The sequence below is a fragment of the Octopus bimaculoides genome, chromosome 3 (genome assembly GCF_046866305.1).
Source record: "Octopus bimaculoides isolate indiv1 chromosome 3, ASM4686630v1, whole genome shotgun sequence".
In the NCBI taxonomy this organism is placed as follows: domain Eukaryota; kingdom Metazoa; phylum Mollusca; class Cephalopoda; order Octopoda; family Octopodidae; genus Octopus; species Octopus bimaculoides.
This window is the reverse complement of record NC_142930.1, coordinates 101915682-101939359: the sequence shown is the minus strand read 5'-3', so window position 1 is coordinate 101939359 and position 23678 is coordinate 101915682. Positions and strand designations below refer to the sequence as shown.

Genomic DNA, 23678 nt, shown 5'->3' with positions numbered 1-23678 from the left:
CAAAAATCCAATCAATACATTATTACTCTAAGGCATAATCTCAGTAATACATGCAAATAATTATGTTTCATAATTTTTAAATTTTACATCTCTCTTTCCTCTCTTGTCTTTTAAAGATATTTTTATTTATTATTAGGATAATCTTTAACAACAATGATGTAAATTATTTTAGTGGTGATAGTACTAGTCATACTTTTCATACCATATAACCAAATCATCAAATTTATAAGGAAAGTTTCTCAGAAACATTGCTATATCATGTCTCCATAATTCCCTTCTTATAATAGACCCAACTATCTCATTCTCTCTCTCTCTCTCTCTCCCTCTTTCTCACTTTCTCTCTCCCCTCTTTCTCACCCTCTCTTTCTCCCTCTTCTTTACACAGACACATATATAGTCATGTATCATGAAAATTACGTTGATGGATAAATGAAATTGTGTTGCTTATACTGATGAGAATTAAAGCTAGTATGTAGACAATTCTCTTAGAATTTGCAGTTCATCACTATACTCATCTTAATTATGATAATAGTGGTTTCTGACAAACACAAGAAGATACAGATACCTTATTCCTGGGGAATGAGAATTAGTAACTTTGATTCTGTTTCAAACATCTTTTGAAGTGTAAATGGATACAATTGGCAGTAATAAGCAAGTCATTGATTCAATTTACTGACAACTTAATACAAACCACTAATACAATTAAATTAGTAATAATAATACATTTAATAAAACTTCTGTTATGTGTCTATACTATGTATGAATTGCTTTAGTGTTGTTAATTATGTCCACTGAAATTAGGATGAATTTTCGAATGTAATGAATAGGACAAAATAGGCAATATTCAAGAGACCATGATGGAAGTTGATTATGTTTCTTTATTATTAGAAGTGCAGATCCATTTAATAGGGAAAACACTAGTATTTTACTCAAATGTTGTCATTATTGATTTCTGCAATGAGATTTGAAAGTGAATAATTGCTGCATGCATGTTTGCTTGGAGGAGGTTCAAAATGCTTCCAAAGGGCAATACAAAAATATGGATTCCTGCAATATTGATTCCTACAGTGAAATTTTAAGGTTAATAATTCTTGTATGCTCATCAGTAGAAAGATATACTTGAAGGATCTTTAAAATATTTCCAGAGGGAAATATGAAAATGTAGGTCGAACACTTGAGGCCTTAAAGGCTTTAAAATTTGCAAAATGAGGACATTTTAGAATGTATCTAGATTGTCATCATCATCATCATCATCATCGTTTAACGTCCGCTTTCCATGCTAGCATGGGTTGGACGATTTGACTGAGGACTGGTGAAACCGGATGGCAACATCAGGCTCCAGTCTGATTTGGCAGAGTTTCTACAGCTGGATGCCCTTCCTAACGCCAACCACTCAGAGAGTGTAGTGGGTGCTTTTACGTGTCACCCGCACGAAAACGGCCACGCTCGAAATGGTGTCTTTTATGTGCCACCCGCACAAGCCAGTCCAGGGGCACTGGCAACGATCTCGCTCAAAAATCCTACAGGAGCCAGTCAGGCGGTACTGGCAACGGCCACACTCAAAATGGTGCATCTCATGTGCCACCCGCACAAGAACCAGTCCAGGGGCACTGGCAACGATCTTACTTGGCTTGCCGGGTCTTCTCACGCACAGCACATTTCCAAAGGTCTCGGTCAGTAGTCATCGCCTCGGTGAGGCCCAATGTACGAAGGTCTTGCCTCACCACCTCAGCCCAGGTCTTCCTGGGCCTACCTCTTCCACGGGTTCCCTCAACTGTTAGGGTGTGGCACTTTTTCACGCAGCTGTCCTCCTCCATTCTCACCACATGTCCATACCAGCGCAATCGTCTCTCTTGCACGCCACAACTGATGCTTCTAATGTTCAGCTTTTCTCTCAAGATACTTACACTCTGACGGGTATTCACATTGACATTACACATCCAACGGAGCATACTGGCTTCATTCCTTGCGAGCTTACGTATGTCCTCAGCAGTTACAGCCCATGTTTCACTGCCATGTAGCATGGTTGTTCGTATGCATGCGTCATACAGTCTGCCTTTTACTCTGAGTGAGAGTCCCTTTGTCGCCAGCAGGGGTAAGAGCTCTCTAAACTTTGCCCAGGCTATTCTTATTCTAGCAGCTACACTTTCAGCGCACCCACCCCCACTACTAACTTGGTCGCCCAGATAGCGGAAGCTATCGACTACCTCTAGTTTTTCACCCTGGAATGAGATAGAAGTTGTTTCCTGTTTGTTTGCAGTCTTTATTGCACCTGAACATCTGCCACAAACAAAAACTAACTTGCTAGTTAACCTGCCTTTGATGTTGCTGCACCTCTTATGTGTCCATAGCTTGCACCGGGTACATCTTATAGAGTTACTACCTACTCCTTTTCTACATACTGAACAGGGCCATCTACCTGAAGGGGTTTGTGTTTTATCTACCTTCCTACTTATTAGGATTTTGGTTTTAGCTAGGTTGACTTTAAGGCCCTTCAATTCTAGACCTTGCTTCCACACCTGAAACTTCTCCTCTAGTTCTGATAGTGACTCCGCAATTAGGGCAAGGTCATCAGCATAGAGGAGCTCCCAGGGGCAACCTGTCTTGAACTCCTCTGTGATTGTCTGGAGGACTATGGTAAATAAGAGGGGGCTGAGGACGGAACCTTGGTGGACCCCTACCTCTACCCGGAATTCATTGCTGTACTCATTTCCAACCCTCACCTTACTGGCAGCATCTCTGTACATGGCTCGCACAGCTCTCACTAACCATTCTTCTATCCCAAGTTTCCTCATTGACCACCAGATAAGGGATCGGGGGACCCTGTCAAAGGCTTTCTCCATGTCAACGAAAGCCAGGTACAGAGGTTTATCCTTAGCTAGGTATTTCTCCTGCAACTGTCTCACTAGAAATAAGGCATCAGTAGTGCTTTTACCTGGCACGAACCCAAACTGCATCTCATCTAAATTGATTCGCTCCCTAATTAGTTGGGCTATGACCCTCTCTGTAACTTTCATAACCTGATCTAACAGCTTGATGCCTCTGTAATTATTTGTATCTAAAGCGTCACCTTTACCTTTGTAGCAGTTGACTATGATGCTGCTACACCAGTCATTGGGTATGACTCCTTCGTGTATCACCTGGTTCGTAATACGGGTGACTAGGCTATAGCCAACACTGCCAGATATTTTGAGCATCTCTGCAGTGATTCCTGATGGGCCGGGGGCTTTCCCGGTCTTCATACTCTTAATTGCTTTATCTACCCTGGTACTATCAACTCGGATAGCTGGTCCCTCTATTGGGTCGACATATGGCAGGCTCTCTTTCTACCATTCATTCTCTTTATTAAGCAATCTATCAAAGTGGCATCTCCAGACCTCTTTCTTTGCATCCTCATTTAATGCAAGCGTACCATCATCCATGCGAACACATTTCTCTCCTACAACATCACTATTCTCTCTCCTACACTGTCTTGCAACACGAAATACCTCGAGTCTTTGGTCCTCACGGCGCAGAACATTGGCAAATCTTTCCTTATCTGCTTCCCCTCTGGCTAAATAAACCTGTCGCCTAGCCTCCCTTCTGGCACATTGGTACAATTCCCTGCTACCACCGTTCTTCCAGTCCTTCCAAGCCTGTTTCTTTTGTCTAATAGCCCTGTCTACCTCCTTGTTCCACCACCACGTTACTCTGGGTCGGGAGGGGACCTTACACCACCCACAAATCTGGTCGGTGGCTTTCAACAGGTTGTCCCGCAGAAATCTCCAATTGTCTTCCACGTTGTATGATGCTATATCCCCTTCTATTTCGTTAAATGCTTCAAGTAACTTGTCTCTAAGTCTCTGTCTGTTTGCAGGGTCTTTAAGCTTCCACACCCTTCTCCTCCAAGCCTGTCTAATTCTGGGCACCCATTTTGCCTTGATCCCAAAGTCGCTAACTACTAATCTATGTTGTGGGGTACATTCTTCGCCAGGGTAGGTTTTGGCATTTATAAGCCGCCCTCTTTCCCTATTTCTGGCGAGGATGTAGTCGATTTGGCTAGAGTGTCTGCCGGAGCGGTAGGTGACTAGGTGACTGGCAGGTTTCCTGAAGTTGGTATTGCAGACCATAAGATCGGTTGCATCACAGAACTCCAGCAGTCTGGTTCCCTCCTCATTGCGGGAACCGAAGCCATAGCCTCCATGTATGCCATGGAAGCCTCCAGCACGACGTCCGACATGACCGTTGAAGTCTCCAGCCACAAAGAGAAGGTCCCTGTCACTCGTCGACGAGGTAGTTTGCAAGAGGGTGTCATAGAATTGGTCTTTCAGACCATCTGGTAGCCCCTAGTAAGGAAATTTACACTTTCTTAGAAAATGCATTTTGAAGCATGCATTAAACTCTTTTAAAAAGTTAACTATATATTGATACTCACACACACTCTCACACACACACGCGCGCGCGCATGCACACGCACGCACACAGAAAAAGAAAGAAGTAACAGTGAGAGAGAATAGTTTATATTATTCTCAGTATAGATGATGTAATCTCAGCATAGGTTACATCCATATAGTCTTTTCTTACTCATGGCTCCTTTCCTGAAATTTACAAAATCCATCCCAAACACGCACTTGTCTCCTTTCATTTGGCATATCTTTGTGTAGTGAAAACTGAAATTATTTTGCAGTTTGAATTATTAAAATTCCATCTCCGCTGTATGTTATCTCCTACTGCACAACCACAGCAGTTCAAATTATGCAGCAACATTAAACTTATCCATTCGGTTTGATCTGCCAGTGTGTGAGTGATTAACTGTTAAGCAAAGAAAGAAAAATGAAATAATAGGAAGTTCGTCCCAGTGGATTATTAAATTGTCCATTATACTATAGATATTGCTACAGTTCATAAACATAACTTCAATATTATTGTGATATGTTTATGTCTTGCCCTCTATCATGTTTTGAGGTTAGGATTCAGCACAATAATCCAAATTCTTTTGCTGCTCACTAAATTTTGGAGGAAATATATATAATTTTTTTATTGTAATATAATAATTAGATTTATTGCCTTTCGTAAGAAAATAAAGTAATGATAAAATACCATTGACTGATCACATAAGTACATTAAACTACAAACTCATCTGAGTTTCTGCCTCAAATGTATATTTTCCCAATCATTTATCAGTTATATAAGATTGTAAGAATGATGCAAGTTTTGAACAATTTCATTTCTTTGGAATTCTTTATGTCATAGAGTTCTTAATATCCCTGCAACTGTTTTCTTTTTTGCTCTTGAAGTTTATAGCATTTCCAGGGTCATAGCCAGGCTGAGGCAGGGGTGGGGGGCAGTTGCCTCCTCTGATTTTCCTTAACTGATGATAAAAGTGAGCCTAGTTTTGAAAATCAAGGGATGTTAAAATATTTGTTTTTGTGTTATTTTGATTTTGTCAAGGAGTTGACAATAAATAATAATGACTTTAAATAGTAAATTTAGTTTTAGGCTAAAATAATGAATGACCTTTCACAGTGGTAGTTAAAGCATGTAAAGTAACTACTTATTGAATGTTCTCTCACACTTCCTGACCCCAAGTATTTTGGTCATCTGGCTGTGGGCTATATTTAGACATAACTGTCTGCCTGCCTGCCTGGGAATTCCTACCATTGATTGGAGCTATTTTTGAATACCTGTGAGATCACACTCCTGATAGTAGAGTGAGAAAGAGAGGTTTTGGATTGGTAACTGGTGTATTTATTGCAACCACTTGCTCAACAGCACACTTAACAGGATGTATATTTGGAAGGATCTTAGTTATAAACATGCAAAAATAAGCAATTATTTCAAACGAGTACCATCAAACATGTAAGTATCCTTAATATACTGAAAAAGGGTAAAACAAATTGTTTCCTGTAAAACTTGAACTCTTCTTCCTCTGTGGTCTTTTGTCAGCAGAGCTTATCTATTACTGACCCATCCATCATCTGTTTGTTCATCAACCTTTTCTACAAATGACTTCTCTCAAACTGTTGGCCCAAATGGGACCAGATTTTTATGATAGTACCTGGCTTGGTCCTCTATCAAGTTTGTTTAACTTGTGCTGATTCAGCAATTGTTTACCATTCTTTGAACAAATTACTTAACAATCTTCTTCTCTGAAACAATTGGACCTAATGTCAGAAAAAGTTATTGGGTGTTCCTTGGGTAGTCCCCTACAAAGTTAATTGATAGTTTATTAATAGGAGGATTTTCTATTTAATAGAAAATCTTTTTAATAGAGAACACATAAGGACTTTTCATTTTCTATGTTTTTCATGATATTTCCCGGTCAGAATCATCAAGACAAATACCAAATGACAGTTACAGGTTTACTGACTGGGCAAATTACAACAATGGGATCTCTTCAGTTTCACTCACAGATTTTTTAATTATTATTTTTTTTTAATAAAACAGTTTGAAACTTCATATACTGGTTTAATTTCTCATGCTGAACACAGTTTACTTTCAACATTTTTGACAAAATTTCTTATTTTAGAAGTTTTTTCATGTTAAATCATCCAATTTCGTTTTTCTTGTAAAAAGCAATGGACGGAAGCATTTAAAGACAATTAAATTCATAGAAGCAAACAAAATCAAAAATATTAATTTTAATCGTAATGATGAAGAGGAGTAAACATTTTTGAATCTAGATAGTTTAAGTCACAAAATCAGCCCCCTTTAATTTTGCTCAGATTGTTTCCAAATTTGGGCTATGGATGGAGCTGGGAATTTTGATTACACTCAATCAATTACTTTATCTCGTAAATTAAAGAACTTGATGTTATTTGGAATTAAAGTTGGAAAATTTGTGTAATTTTAGCCAATCAACAGACAGTGAGGCATTAACAGCTAGTTACCATAGCAACATATGACTTGCTGTGCTGAGCCTTCTTGTCTGCATGCAGTTTCTCTGTACATGTTTTAGTTTTGTTATTTTTGTGCAAACTATATAAATCGTCCTTTACCTGTGCTTATCAATTAGAATTTAATTTTAGGTATTTTTCATGAATTTCCATAGTATTTTATAGCAAGACTTCCTTTTGTACCCCACCAAAAACCCCACTTTTTATCTATTTAAAAATTTTTTTTTCTACACAAACTCCCTTTTTCGGCTATGGAAAATATAAATCTGCGAAAAAATTGACAAAAATCAGCATTTTGAAATTACCCCTCCCTGCCACTAATTTCTTCATTTTTTTAATATTTTTCAGAAATTTTCTTTTTTTTCTTTTTTCAAAATAGGCGGAAAAATACAGTGATTATGATTCTGAAAAAAATTTCACCTCTCCCTCCCCTCACAGTGTACAGCTACTTTTTTCAGAAATTTTTTTTTTCAAAATATGCAGAAAAATATGGAGATTATGATTCTGAAAAAGATTTCTAAAAATTTCTGTAGTTAGGGTCAGGATTAGGGTTACAGTTGGGGTTTTAGGATTAGGATTAGGGTTAAGGTTTTAGGGTTAAGTTTTGGGAAAAAGTAAAAAAATGAAGAAAATGATGGGCTGAAGGGGGGGGGGGGCGAAATTTCAAAATGCTAATTTTTGACAATTTTCCGAAATGACCGTATGCGAAAACAGAAGTTTTTTGAAAAAAAAAAAAAAAATTGGGGAGGAAAAGGGGAGAACGGGAGGAAGTATTTCCTATTTTACATATATTTTGTGAAGTTTTTCTGTGTTTGTTTACTTTTTGCTTGTTGGTAAAAGCCTAGAATGGCTGCATCCAGGTCATTTTGAAAACGGAGGTGGATGCTGCATATTATTTCAAAAAAAAATTAGGGTGTTATCCCTACAAAAAAGTGTAATAAATCTAGGCACAATATAACTAAGAAAGTGGTTCGTGGGAATTTGCACTCGCAACGCATGTCATGAACATTTACCCAAACACATACAGACAAATACATTAATATAATAAAAAGATTAATTAATTAAAACATGACTTCATAAGGAATTTATCTTTATTTAGAAGCCTAGAATGAACAGGTCACGCGGGGTAAAACATTACATGGTACAACCTTAAAGTTGACACCGTTCGCTACAATGAAAGTTTATTATTGGCTAAAAATAGACAGCATTTCAATTTTTAAATGTCTGTAAATCTAGGCACATGTTGATCTCATAAGTGTCACATGGTGGAAATAAAGACAATTACCAAACTTTCATTCATGAGACCATTTACTATTTCGTTTCTTTGCACTTCAATTTGTACAGTTGTACTTCCGATTGCGTACAAGCACATATGTAAAACTGTGTCCTTTATTTTTATAATCATCATTTGCTGATATCAAAATAAACATATTTTGTAGCGGGGGCCATTTGTGACTCCAAGGGTGAAAAGGTGGGTGGTGTTTGGCCAAAATGGGTTGAGAACCTTTGCTGTATAATATATTAAATCAGATCTGCAGGTATAGATATATGCCTTTCTGACATACCCTCCCCTTCCCATCACTGGGACAATGCATAAAACTGTAATTGCTAACTTGGTTTGGTTTTTGCTGGTCTTTGCCTCCTCTAATAATTTAGTCTGGATACGGCCCTGATTTCTATATGTTGCTATTTCTCTTAACTTCAGTTCATTTCAACTTCTCATATTTCATTTTAAATCAGTACTGTCTGTCTATACTCATTGCAGACCAGTCATTATTTTTCACTTATTTTCAAATAGTCTCTACTATTCTTTCTTTCAGTAGCCCCATATAATTATGAAGGTAGTGATAGCAAAGACAACCATTTTCATTTATTTTTCATTTTTTATCTCTTTCTGAATCTTTCCTCTATAAACAGATATCTGCCAGATGGCTTTTGACAACATTGCCATAACAATTTATCTATTTATTTTCCATTCTAAAAGTTCAGCAATTGCTAAAAATGTGAACTGATGCTTTATCTAATAAGTTAAATCACTGGTTCTCAAAAATATTTGCTACATATTAGCTCTTAAGATACTATCAAAAGTTGTAAATGCATTATATATCTCTTTTTTAGAATACAATTTATCAACTATGTTGAAATCAACAGTGTAATCCTGTTCTTCTAACAATATAACGTTAGTGTACATAATATTTTAATAATAAATTGTTCTGCTTTAAGTATGGTGTGATTATCATGATCTTCCTACTACAATGTAAATACACAAAAGTTTGGGATCCACCAATTGCTGTATTTGTAAACTTGATTTTTATATCAAACAACCTCTGACTCAAAACTTTAAACATACACACACAAACAGTACTCAAAGATTTGAGTGCACATACCCACACACACTCACACACACACACACACACACACACACACACACACACACACACACTCTCTCTCTCTCTCTCTCTCTCTCTCTCTCTCTCTCTCTCTCTCTCTAAGACACACACTTGTTAAACATCAAATTTTTCATGCTAGCAAGGCTTTGGATGTAGATTTATTTTTGAAACAGAATTTTACAGATGAATGTGGGTACTCTTACAGCTGTCCACCAAGCAGTACAGCATTTCCAAATTTATGGCAGAGTAAATTGTGTCATGGTGCTGATTTTCTCACAGATGGTACCCAACTGACCCTCCTACTCTGTGTAGTCAACAAAATCAAAACAAGCAATGCGCATGCATGAAATTAAAAATATAAATGGTGACAATTTACCCATCCCACCCCATAATGTATATATATATATATATATATATATATATATATATATATATATATATATATATATATATATATATATATATATATACAGTTAATGCTAACACATTGAGCCACTTTCTTATCACTGATACTTTCAACCAGAAGTCACCAAGAGAAGGTTTCAAACTATTTGAGTGATTTTACCTAACTACAAAGTAATCCAGTCCACAGGCCACCATTGATGAGCTGTCACAGCCTATCTTCCCCTGGTTCTTTCTATTAACTCCTAACCTGTGAATTGCTGTCTTCCTCTGCTATTACTAGAGCTGTAAATATATTCCACAAAGATTGTTTTGGGAATCTCCTGCAGCCAACTTCTGCTGCAGACAACCCAACCTTCTATTCTTGGCTACGAACATTTTTGTGTTTCTTTTCTTGATTTCATTACTCCAATGATATTGTAAGAATATGGTGTTGCTTCTTTGGCAACCAGTTATTCAGAAATGACAGCCATAAGAATACCTGACCATTTTAAAAATCTTTTCAATGTTGTTTCTTACTTTGTAAATTCACATTCATGATTAACATGCATGTAAGAACTCTTTAAACTGAAGTACTTTAACTTTCCTATTACCAGAATTGCAACCTATATAAAACTGTCTCAGGATGATTTTTTTTTTCTATAGAACTACTTATATCTTTATCTTATTGTATTATTGTGTCAATCACTATCTTTCTATCTGAATTTTAAATAGAAAAAATTTGCAGGAAATAATTTTTTCCTTATTTTCACATCCTATATGTAGTAAGAATTTCCAAACAGACAATACTCAATTTTAGCTTATTTATTATTCTGAAGTGCACTGTTAGGTAAGGTTTCATTCACTTGAAATTTATCTTACACATCAGTAATTTATCCTACATACACCATATTTACTCACTGAAATACAAAGGAAAATATAACAAGACATGTACTCTCTCAGGTATATGAGGTGTGAATTGTTAATTTCATCCCAAAAATGCATCTAAATATAGCATGCACAGTATTTTCTCTTATTAATAAACTCTGTAAAATTTATTGCCATAGTTACAGAAAAATATATATTCTCAGGATAGCTAAAGCCTAAAAGAGATGCTATTGCAGTCTAATTAGTAAAGTACTGAGTTCTAATAAGAAGGAGAATAATTTTGTTTGCTTTCTCTGAAAATATATTTGCTCCTGTTAAATAGCAAAGAGGAAAAGTGTCATAATGATCTAAGTCAGTGTTTTTCAAGCATTTTTTGCCTGTAGACCCTTTTGATTTCTATTTTATTCTGCTGGACCGCCACAGCCATTCACTGTATATAAAAAAAAACCTATCATATTTTTAAAATTAGAAGTTGTATAAAAATCTGTAGAATACTGGATAAAACACTTAACAGTATTTAATTACATCCCTCCAGAGTCGACTTCGTCTTTGACTTGATTGATAAAATAAGCTACTTACTGGAGTCAGTTTAATTGACTGTACCTTATCCCCATCATTTGTCACCTTGTATCAGTAATAGAAATCAATAATTAGAAGTTAGTATTGAAGAATTTTATATTGGCTGACAAATTGCTCTGTTAAATTTACATTCCATATGCATTATAAAATATCTCTATCTCAAATACATATGTCTCTAATCTATGATCTTCAAGTTTAAAATATAGAGCCCCCCAAAAAAAATATGTTTTGATTTTCATATATAGAAAAAAATTGTAGTAAGTAGTTCATTGACAAAAGTTTTATTTTCATATTTTCTGAAGGTTATCCAATTTAGTAGGGCAGAATTTGTGATGGGTAATTTTTAAAGTTGCTCATGGAGCAATAATCACAAGCAGTGGTAAAAGTTGCTGTACCACTTAGTAAACTAGCAAGCAATAAGTTTATTAAAAGTTGGCATTTCTGAACTTTCTTTATCTGTTGGTTTGGTTTCTTTTTTCCCCTTAAAAAAAAAGTTTGTATTGAACATTTCTGCAAATGCAGTTATTTTAATTTTTGCTTGTTTGTATAAATATTTTTATCATCCTTTTATAATAATCCTGTTTACACAGTCATGTAAGCTATATCAAATTGAATAAACCTTCTTTAAAATATTTAATAAAGTTCTATGGTAATTTTTTAGTTGAATATTTTAGCCAATTTTTGACAATGGTTGTCTTTCATACATAGTATGAATATCAATCTCCCTATTTAAATTTGCATGCAGAAAAGTGATATTTAGCAGTCACTTATATCATGTATTTATGTGATGAGCTGAATACTTTGAAATGGATTAGAGTTTTATTTGTGGTCACAGAAACATTAATATATAAAGACTACATAGCTTGCGAGTCGATATAGTTGAAATGACTGTCTCTTGGCTCTCAGCCTGTTATTTAGAAGAATGTTATCTTTGGCCCCAGGCCAGTGATGCTTCTAGCATTTTACCATTAACTTTAAAGGAAAAGTTTCTTCTAAATTGCCAGAATTTTATATCAGCAATCAGTTGTATACCTCACCCTGTTTACACATAATCTGTATTTGTAAATTAAAAGGATGAATAAGACAATAATAAAGTCTTTAAATATTGATTTATTATATCAAGAATAAAAAGAGAAGTTTGATTATTAACCTATAGTTTCTTTCAAACCAATTTAATTTTAATATTAATAAACTTTTTAATGATTTAATCAGCTTCTGATATTCCTTTAGCATTGGGAGTGGAGGGATTTCCATTACAAATTCAGCAAATAGCAATACAATAAATCCTTTTCTATTATTCAAATACAATCATCTAAGTACCATGAGGGAAACCTCACTAACTCTACTTTTGAACTCAAATTGAAACTAGCTATACCATAACTTATCAAACAAGTTACTCTTTCCACATTAAACTTGCATATAAGTAGCATAAAGCAATTGCCTATAACTTGCATCTGTGATATTACGTTTAATTTACAGTTCACCTTTAAAAGATTAGATGTTTTCATCCAGGATTTTTGAAAGCATATTGTTAAGCCATTTGATTACAAACCATAAGTTTAAAGTTACTTATAACCATTGAAAAAGATCCATTTTCAAGTGAACTACATTGTTCTCTTGAGTTTGTCTGTCTGAAAACTTATTCCATTCTTCTGTAGTAGTTCTATTTCCTATTGAGAGAAAACTGTAGATAAAAACTTGCACTGTAGAAACATCCAGATTGTCAAAGATTATTCCACTATTGAATGTAAAATGGATGTTACAATTTCTTAAACATAGCCTGTATGTATTTCTGAACATAACTTACTACACTTTTATAATCTACCAAGGAGAGTAGACTAGAATGTCTTCCCTTTACTGTTTTCAGGTAAGCATGAAATCAAAATCTTTTAGTGGTGACACCTTAGGAATTTTAACTTTTATACTTTTTTGAAAAGTAAGTTAAGTAAAATGAGTATGATTAAAAATCAAAATGAAATCAAATAAAATCAAAATTCAGTTCACTATTCACTACTCTTTGCAGCTCATCACTATATTTGATGTTACACAAAACTATATATTGCCATTTTTTCTAGTATGCACCATATCTTTATTACCTTAAACTAGTGACTTCAAAATAGTAGTTTCTTTTCAATAAGCATTTGTTTTTTGTTTTTATTTATTATATTTTATGAAGCTGAGATATAATCATTTGAATCTGTTCAAATCAGTACTTATTTTGATCAATCTTAGTAAGATGATGGACAGTTTCTCCTTTTTAATTTTCCATCTTATTTGCATTTCTATAGAAAATTATATCAACTTTTAGTTATTTGAAGAATTATAGTAACTGCATATACAAAAAATGATAAATAAAAGGTCTTTAGATGACATAATTTACCTCCCTTATTCATAATGTGCTATGTCAAGTTAAAAACATCAGAAAAAGAAGATAAAGTCTCACCAGTTAAGATCAAATAGCAGATAAATCTGGTGTCTTCAGAAGTGTTGGATTTTAAGTATTATGGTACTATGGTCTTATTTGTTGGTAGTTTTGATTAGTTCTGGTGAAACATTAATATTATAGAGTCTTAAAATTGCAGTCCATCAATTAACACACCAGCTATCATTGTCACCATCACTATTATCCTCCTCATTGTTTTTCGAATTCGTCTCCATGTTGGCATGAACTGGACAAGTTGTCATGATCCAAATTTTTATTTGGTATTACTACCCCCTTAAATAGTTTAGAGAGCATATGTTACTCTTAATGTTTCATTTCTAGATTAGTTTCTACAGCTTGGTGCATTTTCTACTACTAGCAACTTCAAAGAATATACTGGTTATATTTCAGGACACCAGCACTAGAGAGATTACCTTGCTCCTAGCAAACCCAAAGAGCCCTCTCAACCCTATGTTATTTCATTTGTTCCTTCACTTGCACTGGAGATGTGATCTTGTTCAAAAAGAGTAAATAGAGCCCCACCCCTTTTGCATTGCCTTTGTTTCTTCCTTTCTTCCAAATAATTGAGTGTGCAGAAAGAAACATTTTTCCATCACATCACTAGTGAAGTGGTACATTACCTTAACTGGTTACATTACATTACCTTAACTGGTAGTAAAGTGGAAGGGAGAGAAAGTAATAGAACCAGAGTAGTGTGAGCAACAGGGTTGTAGAAGAGAGAGTAATGGACAATAATCAGATTAGAGTGAAAGGGTGACAGGAGATGGAGCAACTGAAGAGGAACAGAGTAAAAGGGACAGAAGAGAGATTGAAGAGAGGGTACTAAAAATCAAAAGAGAGAGAGAATGATAGAATAAGACTAAGATAAAAAAAATTGAGTAAATAAAGAGAGTAAGTCAGAGTGATCAAAGAGAAAGTAAGAGACTGTAGAACAGAAACACAGGGATGAAAAACGGAATAAATGGCAGAAAGGGCAGATTGATGGGAGAGAGAGAATGATTGATAAGAAAGTTGTGAAAAGAGGGAGTACAGTAGATGGTTGGTGGCAAAAAGTTTTTAAAATTATAGAAATGGCTGAGAGATCTAAATGTACATATTAAACATCCCGACTTCCATTCTAATTGATTTTTATGCCTGTTATATTTTTGTCTTTTTTATATGCTAATATTTATTGAGCAGGTCTTCTACTACTCAGTATTTTACCACTTATCATAGACCTTCAACATCTTCTTTGTATGATTTGGCCTTTTTGATATACATCTTCACTACTTCTTCTTATGCATTCCTTGGTCTCCCTCCTCCACACATTCTGTTCACTTAGAACATTTGACTCTCTTTTATGCAGCTATCTCCCACATGCATCACAAATATTCATTTGTATTCCAACATTTATATATTTCCAGTAGATTCCTTTCTTCCCAGCTTTCACAAACCCTCTGCAATAATAACCCACATTTCAGTATCATATAATATTGCACTTCTATGATTGAAGAACAAATTCTATGATATGCAAGCATGATACAATTTACTTTCCGAGGGGTAAATACTTTGTTACCAGCTCCTTGAACTTTTCACCCAATTTTTGCTTTAATAACTGCTTTTAGAAAATTTGCCTCCCTTTCTTATTAGGTTACCTAGGTAAAAAAAAAATGTCTATCAGCTACTTCTAAGGACCCTTCTGGGTATTTGAAGAAATTTGTATGTGCATGTTTACTTACTACTAACTGCTATTGCACATTTGCCACATATATAGTACACCTCTCTCAGCCTTCCTATGATCCTAGTACACTCATCATGCATACATGGTATATACTTGATATACCATATAGAAAATCAACATATTTTTTTTCTGCATACCCACTTTCCCCACAAGTTGTAGGGGTCCTGTCTTTTATCATACTAATTCAGACATTTTTTTCTTTCTTGAGTTTACTTTGAGATGTCTTGAGTTGAGGTTTTGTTTCTGTATTTGAAACTTCTTTGGCATTTGGGAGTTTCCACATACAGCTGATTTTAAATTCCTTTCTTTATGGGCTAATGAATTATAATCAACAAGAGGAGGCTGAGAGTTGAATCCCAATGGATGTTTACCTGTATGATAAATTCATTGGTGATCTCATTTCCAACTCTTACCTTGCTGAAAGCATCTATCTACAATGGCTTGCAAGGTCATTCTCAGTTATTCATCTACATATAGTTTTCATAGAAACAACCAGATTATAGAGCATTGTACTCCATCAAAGGCTTTCTTGGTCAACAATTGCTAGGTAGAGTGATTTACTTCAAGTTAAGTATTTTTTAGTTATTGTTTCACCAGGAAGAGAACACCAGTGGTGCTCTAACCAGGTACAAAGCAAAACTAGATCTTGTCCAATATTCTATATATGCAAAATGAAGCAAATAGTAACATCCAATATTATATTTTTTTTAAATGAATTAGAATATATGGAATCACTCAATAAATATTTCATTACACTTACCCATTTTTCTAACTTCATAACTGTAACGTTTAGCAATTGAAGTTTGAGTTTTAGTATCAGAAAGAAAATAAAACTTGAGAGTCTGTAGTATGAATTTTCCCATCATTACCATTACTCTTATCATGGTTGTCACTACTGTTCATTTACTTGGTGCAGCCCACCAGCTGACCAGTTTTCAGTCAAACCGTCCAACCCATGCCAGCATGGTGAGTGGACGTTAAACAATGATGATGATGATGACAATGAAAATAACTTTAAAAAAAGAATAATAATACTATAATTTGTGACCAAAATCTCAACATTGTTAAATGAATATTTGAAGTGATTAAATTACTTTGGTTCCCAAATAATTGTTATTACAAAAATATTTCATTGTGTTAAAAAAATTTCTAACTCTGAAAGTTTTCATTTTGTACCATAAGTTTAGAAATGATATAAATCTTTATTTCATGCTGCAGTATATTTTTAGTGGCACTAATCTATTTCTGTCACATGTTCCTTGTTTGTAATAAAGAATTGTTTTTCATTTAAGAGAAATTTTTTTCTTTTAAGAGAACTTTTTTCTTTTAAGAGAACTTTTTTCTTTTAAGAGAAATTTTTCTTAAACAGAGTTGTTTCTTTATTTCTATTCACTTTTGCTCTGTTTAAATATCTATTTTCTGCAGACAATATTACATTTTTTAATATCATTACTTTGATACTTAAAGCTATCATATCTTTCATGGTATCATTTATTATTAAATATCTTTTAAACAATAAATAATAGTTGCTACTTATTACATATCTTTTAAGAATATGTTAGTCTATTTCAGAATTTAGCGTTGATCCATTATTTCGAAATTGTTCATTTCTTGTTTTATGCAAAATGAATGCTTATATTTCACATTAAACAATAGAATACAAATTCTATAGAAATTAAAATGAGTTTGAGGAATTTTTTTCTAAATATGTATTCTCTGATTGTATCAAGAGGTTATGAGTGAATCATTTTAATATATTATGTTAAGATCTTTTGACATAAAAATAAAATTTGGTGTCAAGTATATGCTTTCCCGTTAAAGAAATATGTCAAACGATAACCCAATTTTTTTACATTATTTCTTTCAAATATTTATAGATATAAAATTATTTTCTATTGAAGATGATTTGGCTAATTACAATGTAGCCTTTCTATTTAAGGAAGTCAAAACATATGAAATAGAAAAATTCAACTTAAGTTTTCTAAAATTGAATTGTATTTTATGTGTTTATGCATGTGTGTGATCATGCACATGTGTGTGTGTGGAATATGATAAAATTATGATAGATAAATAGACAGATAGAGAGAGAGAGAGAGAGAGAGAGAGAGAGAGAGAGAGAGCGAGAGAGAGAGAGCGAGAGAGAGAGAGCGAGAGAGAGAGAGAGAGACTGATATGCACATTTTCATTTTTACACTACCTGTTTGTGGTTAAAATATTGAGATTCTTTCAAAACCTACAACTACCATATACTCAATACAAGTATTGCATAAGTATGAAATATATAATGAATTTACAGTTCCAATATTTTATTTAGATTATTGGTTAATTGTTTACTGACAATTTTCTTTTTCTTTTTTCTTTTCCCTTTTACAGCAGAGGCCACAGGCAAAGTTCTCATCAGTTTCCTCTCCAAATTCACCTGTTGCTCAGTCACGACGAGTAATTTCTTCTCCATTGACCCTGGCCTCCGATGTTAATGCACAAGGCTATGCTTCTGATTCTGATGTTGTGGACTCACATGACTCCCAGTGCTGCCCTCCTTCCTCCTCCGACGTAGGTGTTCTCAATGAGGCTGCGACCATGCCCAGGATGAAGCACCGCGAGGTGCATGATTCACGTTCACTTCATCGGCCTGCACTATCAAAGCCTGCATCTGATGTGTCAGTTTATGATAATGTATCATCGTCTCCTGCCCGTCGATCATTGGCTGATACTGATAGTGCATCCCACACAATGCGACGATCTGATTCGCCAGCTTCCATGTCCAAACTCACTGAAAGCACGGCAAATGAAGAAAGCAAGGAACGACCCAATTTGGTTACTCTTTCGGAATCCCCAAAGAAAGGGAGTAGTCATTCTGAACCAGAAACTCCGGAAACATGTACAACTTTTGGACGGGATTTAGCTTGCTCGCCAAAAGATAATAAAATGGTGGAAACAGTCAAGATGGAAACGGCGTTTGTCGGGGATATTTTCAAAAATCAATCACCTTTATCCAATTCCAGAGGGGGTGCGGGGTATTCGGCCCCTGCAGCTTCAAGTTCTAGTTCTGCTGTAAGGGCTTCAGCTCCAGCGTCTGGTGGAAAAGGACATGGACGTACCCACCCATCTACGTCCGAATCCCCAGAGTCGGAGTGGCCATCCCCACCTGAGCCTCTGACCCCGCAGACGCCTAACGTCCCCTTTGACAATATAGACTTTGACAGTGATTCGCTGAGGCGGATGCTTCGATCACTTCCAGTGTCCCCTATTGAAAAGGAAGACAACGATCAAGGGTTTCATGAAGATCCCTATATAGATAATAGAGGACAAACACACCACCGACGTTATCCTTCGGTGTCAAGAACAAAGAGTCTTAACAGTTATGATCGGGGTGGTTCTTCAAAGCCATCGGTGCCGCACCAACCATATTCTGTTGGGTACCCTTGCAGAGATGACTCATTTGTATCAATGCTCAAGAACACAGATCTGCCAAAATCTAAACAGGCAAAAATGCTTGTGGAATACGAACTTCATTTACGAAACAAGTGTGCCCGTGACAGTTATCCAGATAGTGGTATTGGAGGGGTTGCATCAGAAACTACTGGTTCATTATGGTCAGGGGATAGCAGCAAGTCAGCTGGAGCAAACAAAGGTAAGTACATTGCTTTTGCTTTATTCTATTTTGAGACAAAAATCCAGAAAATAAACTTTTAAAATATCTCAATTTCTTTTAAATGTCTAAACAATTTTTTGATGATTTGTTAGGTTATAATTTTTCAGCTTACTGAATTCATCTGTAGAATGAAATTTTTCTTTTAAAATTAGATCTACACTACATTTCAACCACAAAACTATAACACTGCAATTTCTTTAAGCACTCTTATTTTCAGATTACCCTATTCACATTACACTGGGTCTTTGATGATTATTGCAATTTCTTTGTCAAAAATATAACTAAAATCATGAAATTTACAAACATTTGTAATGAGGCAGCATGGCTCATTACAAATGGGTTAAAAGTTTCTTTCACAATCATGAAGTCCCAATATCGTGGGAAAGTGTCTTTCAGCATAATTTCAGGTTGAGCCAAGCATTGTGTTTAAAATGGATAAAAACATATTGTGTGGAAGTCTATCAGCTAAATTATAACTTTTCAGCTATTATTTGTATATACTTTGTATCAAATATAATATCTTTCCTACACTTCAATTTATTTCTGTTTTAAAAGTAAACTTAGCTTATATTTTATTTTAACTCTAGATTATGTTTTGTGATATTAGTCTTGGATTTCAGTTTGCTTTTCATCCTCTATAGGTTGATTAATAAAGTAACAGTGGAGTGCTGGAGTTGATTCTTCTTTTCCATTCCCCTCTCACACTCTGAATTAAACACACATACACACAGATGCATTATGATAAGAAATTGTGCATGTGCTCTTGAGAAGCTTTCTTACAAGATTATTCTATGAATCTGTCTTCAGTTTCGATTACTTTTTCAAAGCAGAACCAGAATCATTGAGATGCCTGCACTAAATGGTCCTTATTTATTTCAGGCATCACCTGCATAATGGCAGCCTTCAGTGAAGTAATGATATTATGAGGATATCGGTTAGTCCCCCTTTCAACAATGTTCCAAATGTAGTAATCCAAGGGATTTAAACCTGGCAACTTTGGAGGACAACCTCCAACTTTTAGTTCATGTAATTGAAAAAACAGCATTATTTATGGGATGACCCAATACTTGAATCATCTTGAAATTAAGTGAATCTCTGGTCTGAGACTTATATGCAAACACAGTGAAGTCTATTTGCTGATGATCTGAATTAATAGTATTGATAAACCACAATAATGGCAACATGTCAGTATCTACCATTCTCAGTCATTTGAGGCAAGTTGTCTCACCTCATCTAGGACATTCGGTGTTCTTTAACACTCAGTCTCATGTTGGGAGTTTTCCCTGGATTCTACTATGCAGCAAATCTGGTATATAAACAAGACATGCATAATGTATGTGTGACCAAAAATATATGCTCCTGCTGTCAACAAAGGCCCTCCCTCTCAGAGTGAAAGGCAGATTGTTTGATGCCTGTGTGCAAACAGCTATGCTGCATGGTAGTGAAACATAGGCTATGACAGCCGAAGGACATGTGTAGGCTTGAAAGAAATGAAGCCAGTATGCTTCATTGGATATGCAATGTTAGTGTGCATTTTCAACAGAGTGTGAGCATCTTGAGAGTAAAGTTAAACATAAGAGGTATCAGATGTGGTATACAAGAGAGAAAACTGCACTGGTATGGTCATGTGATGCATTTGGATGAAGACAGTTGTGTAAAGAAGCACTGATCTCTCGATGTGAATGGGACCTTTGGTCAAGGTAGACTCAGGAAGACATGGGATGAGGTGGTGAAGTGTGACCTTCAAACTTTGAACTTCACGGAGGCAATGACTAGTTACTGAGATCTTTAGTGTGCTCTGCTTAAGAGGACCCATCAAGCCTGGTGCACCTGTGCTGGTGGCATGTAAAAAAAATCAACCTCACAGAAGCAAAGTGTCTGAGTACCTTTCGAGTGTTGAGCCTGCTGGAGGTAAAGTAACTGAGTTCCTTTTGAGTGCTGGGTCTCACGGAGGCAAAGTGGCTGAGTTCCTTCCAAGTGTTGGCCTCATGGAGGTGAGATTGCTGTGTTCTTTTTGAGTGGGTCTCATGGATGCAAAGTGGCTGAGCTCCTGGGCCTCATGGAAGCAAAGTGGCTGAGTTAATTTTGAATAGGCCTCACAGAGGTAAGGTGGCTGAGTTCCTTTCAAGCATTGGGCCTCATGGAGGCAAAGTGGCTGAGCTCCTTTTGAGTGTTGGGCCAAGACCTTTGGCATTATGTCGTACTTAAGAAGAAGACTCATCAAACCATGCAAAATTGCAGTCATGGCAGATATTGGTGTCACACAAATGGCACTCATGCTGGTGGTACGTAAAAGCATCCATTACTCTGATGGAGTGGTTGGCGTAAGGAAGGGTATCCAACTGTAGAAAACCATACCAAATCAGACTGGAGCCTGGCACAGTCATGCAGGATACCAGCCCAATGAAACTGTCCAACCCATGCCAGCATAGACAATGGACATTAAGTGATGATGATATATGTATTATTATTATTGTTCATTATTTACATTTGATGGATATTTATCCTCCCCAAGACACCTGATGAAGGCTGGAGGGTATAATCAGCCGAAACGTATTAACAAAAAAAAGATGAGGACAAATGTCCATCAAATGTAAATAATGTAAATAATGCCTCATCTCTTAAATATAGAACTGTATTATTATTGTTGTTGTTGTTATTCTTTTTATTATTATTATTATTATTATTATTATTATTATTATTATTATTATTATTATTAGTGTTGTTGTTGTTGTTGTTGTTGTTGTTGTTGTTGCTGTTGTTTACTGTTAATTTGCATATTTGTTGCAATCACTTAGGGCAAGTGAAGGATAAGAGATGTTATAATATGACTGAAAGCTTAGGGAGGGGAAATGGCAGGGGCAGTAGTGAAGTATCTCGATGTAATACAACACAGACATTTAAATTGATAAGGTTTTTCTAAGGACATGGGCAGTTCTTATTAGCACAATCTTTTGGATTTCTCTAAGACATGGTTCTCCTGGGATGTTGTCTAGACGTTTCTGACAGACATCCCTTTTTTATCATACCTCGGCAACTACAATAACGGGAATAGTTCTTGCTTTAAGATACCACATCTTTTGTATTTCAATTTCCAGGTTCTTACATGTTGTTTTGCAAACAACTTGCACATGCAAGCGCTACCAGCCGAGAGCTCCACATACCAGAAGCCAGCAAGTGTGTGGGGTCATCAGGAGAGAATGCATGCTGTTTCAGGTCCTACCTCTCGATAGCATCAATGCGCACTGGCCCCCTCACTGACATGAGGCCCTGGTTATCAAATAAAGCTCAATATTCTTCTAGCCTTCACTCATCGTCTCTTTTTAACCAAATCCAGTGGCTAACCTTCTCCACTGTAGTTTGGATATCGGACATGGTGGTATTTACTTTACGATGAGTTAGGCCTAACAATAACAACAGTCGTCTTACACTGTGTCCAACAAGTCCTCTACATCTGATTTCAATTGGAAAATTCTCTGATCTCCAGCCTGCATCTTCACATGAGGTGCCATCACTTCTTGGGACATTCTTTGCTCTAGCTTTTCTCATGAAATCATTCACCTCTTTCTCCCTGATGTCCCCAATTTGAAATTCGTTATCAGGTTCTAAGAGATGCTTTAGCCCATTTAGATGTGGCAGTGGCTGATTACAGTGTAGATCTACACTTTCCTTTCGCTAATTGGACATTATCTTTCACTCCAAATAATTCCTTTCCTGTATTGTATATTGAGCTTGTTAATTTTCCCAGTTTCTCCACTGTAGATCCTGTCATTCTATAAAGAGCTTGACACACCTACTTTTCAAACCCTTTATATTTTCCTTTCTCATTAGCAGCAGGCCTCAGAACCCTCGGTTTCCTCCGAGTACTCTCTGATGCACTAATTTCATAACTTGCAGTTTCCTGTCGGGAAGTGGTCTTTGCTGTAGCATTTATCGATCTGCTGTGGTTTGAGTTCAGGGATGATTTGCCATGTGGTTTACAATCAGATGATCCTCACTGCTCTGTCCTCTTCTTACAAGTCTTACCCTGATGTATCTTCAAGCCTCTCTTGGTTGCAAAGGTCCTACAGCACAACTGTATTTACTAATCAATTAATTTGTCAAATTCCTTTACAGATATATTTTTATCATTGAGAACACTTACATCTATTAGTCTCCGAGTATTTTCTTCTGTGTCTTTAATAATTACGTCTGGTCAATTAGCATGACTCATTCTGTTGGTATTGACTGGAAAATCCCAGAGGACAGTGATATTTTTATCTTCATGACTGGTTCAGGATGATGTTCATACCAGTAAGCAGGAGTGCTGATTTTGTAGTGTTTACATATTTTCCAATTTAGATACTGTCCTACCCTTTTGTGGCCATTTTTGTATTCATTTGATGTCAGCCCACGGCATCCCAAAACGAGGTGGTTCATTGTTTTATCAAATGTATCACAGAATCTACATTTTAGGTCACTACCATTTTGAAGAACGTTAGCCTGGTAGTTTCTAGTTAGGAAGCATTGATCTTGTGCTGCCAATATGAAACCTTCAGTTTCTGTTTTCAGTCTTGAACTTCTCATCCACTGATGGGTTGTTGCATGGTTTACATCAGCATTTTGACTTTGAAGAATATACTGTCCATGCAGGGGCTTCTGGCTCTGCCTCTCCTTAATTTGTTTCTGCCTGTTCTTTTTTGCAGTCTGCTTGATTCGTTTTGCTTGCTTGGTAGCAATGGTTTCAGGTTTTATCTAATTCAGGGTT

At 35.7% G+C, this 23678-nt stretch overlaps 1 protein-coding gene across 5 annotated transcripts in view; it reads left to right on the top strand.

The window, feature by feature from the left end:
* LOC106871954 (protein still life, isoform SIF type 1) overlaps positions 1–23678 on the top strand; it is a 903947-nt gene that overhangs the window by 468995 nt on the left and 411274 nt on the right. For all 5 annotated transcript variants that reach the window (XM_089349425.1, XM_089349426.1, XM_089349429.1 and 2 more), the window contains one exon: positions 17650–18910. In XM_089349425.1, the coding sequence (XP_089205551.1) occupies positions 17650–18910 (1261 nt within the window). The remainder of the gene's footprint in view (positions 1–17649; positions 18911–23678) is intronic.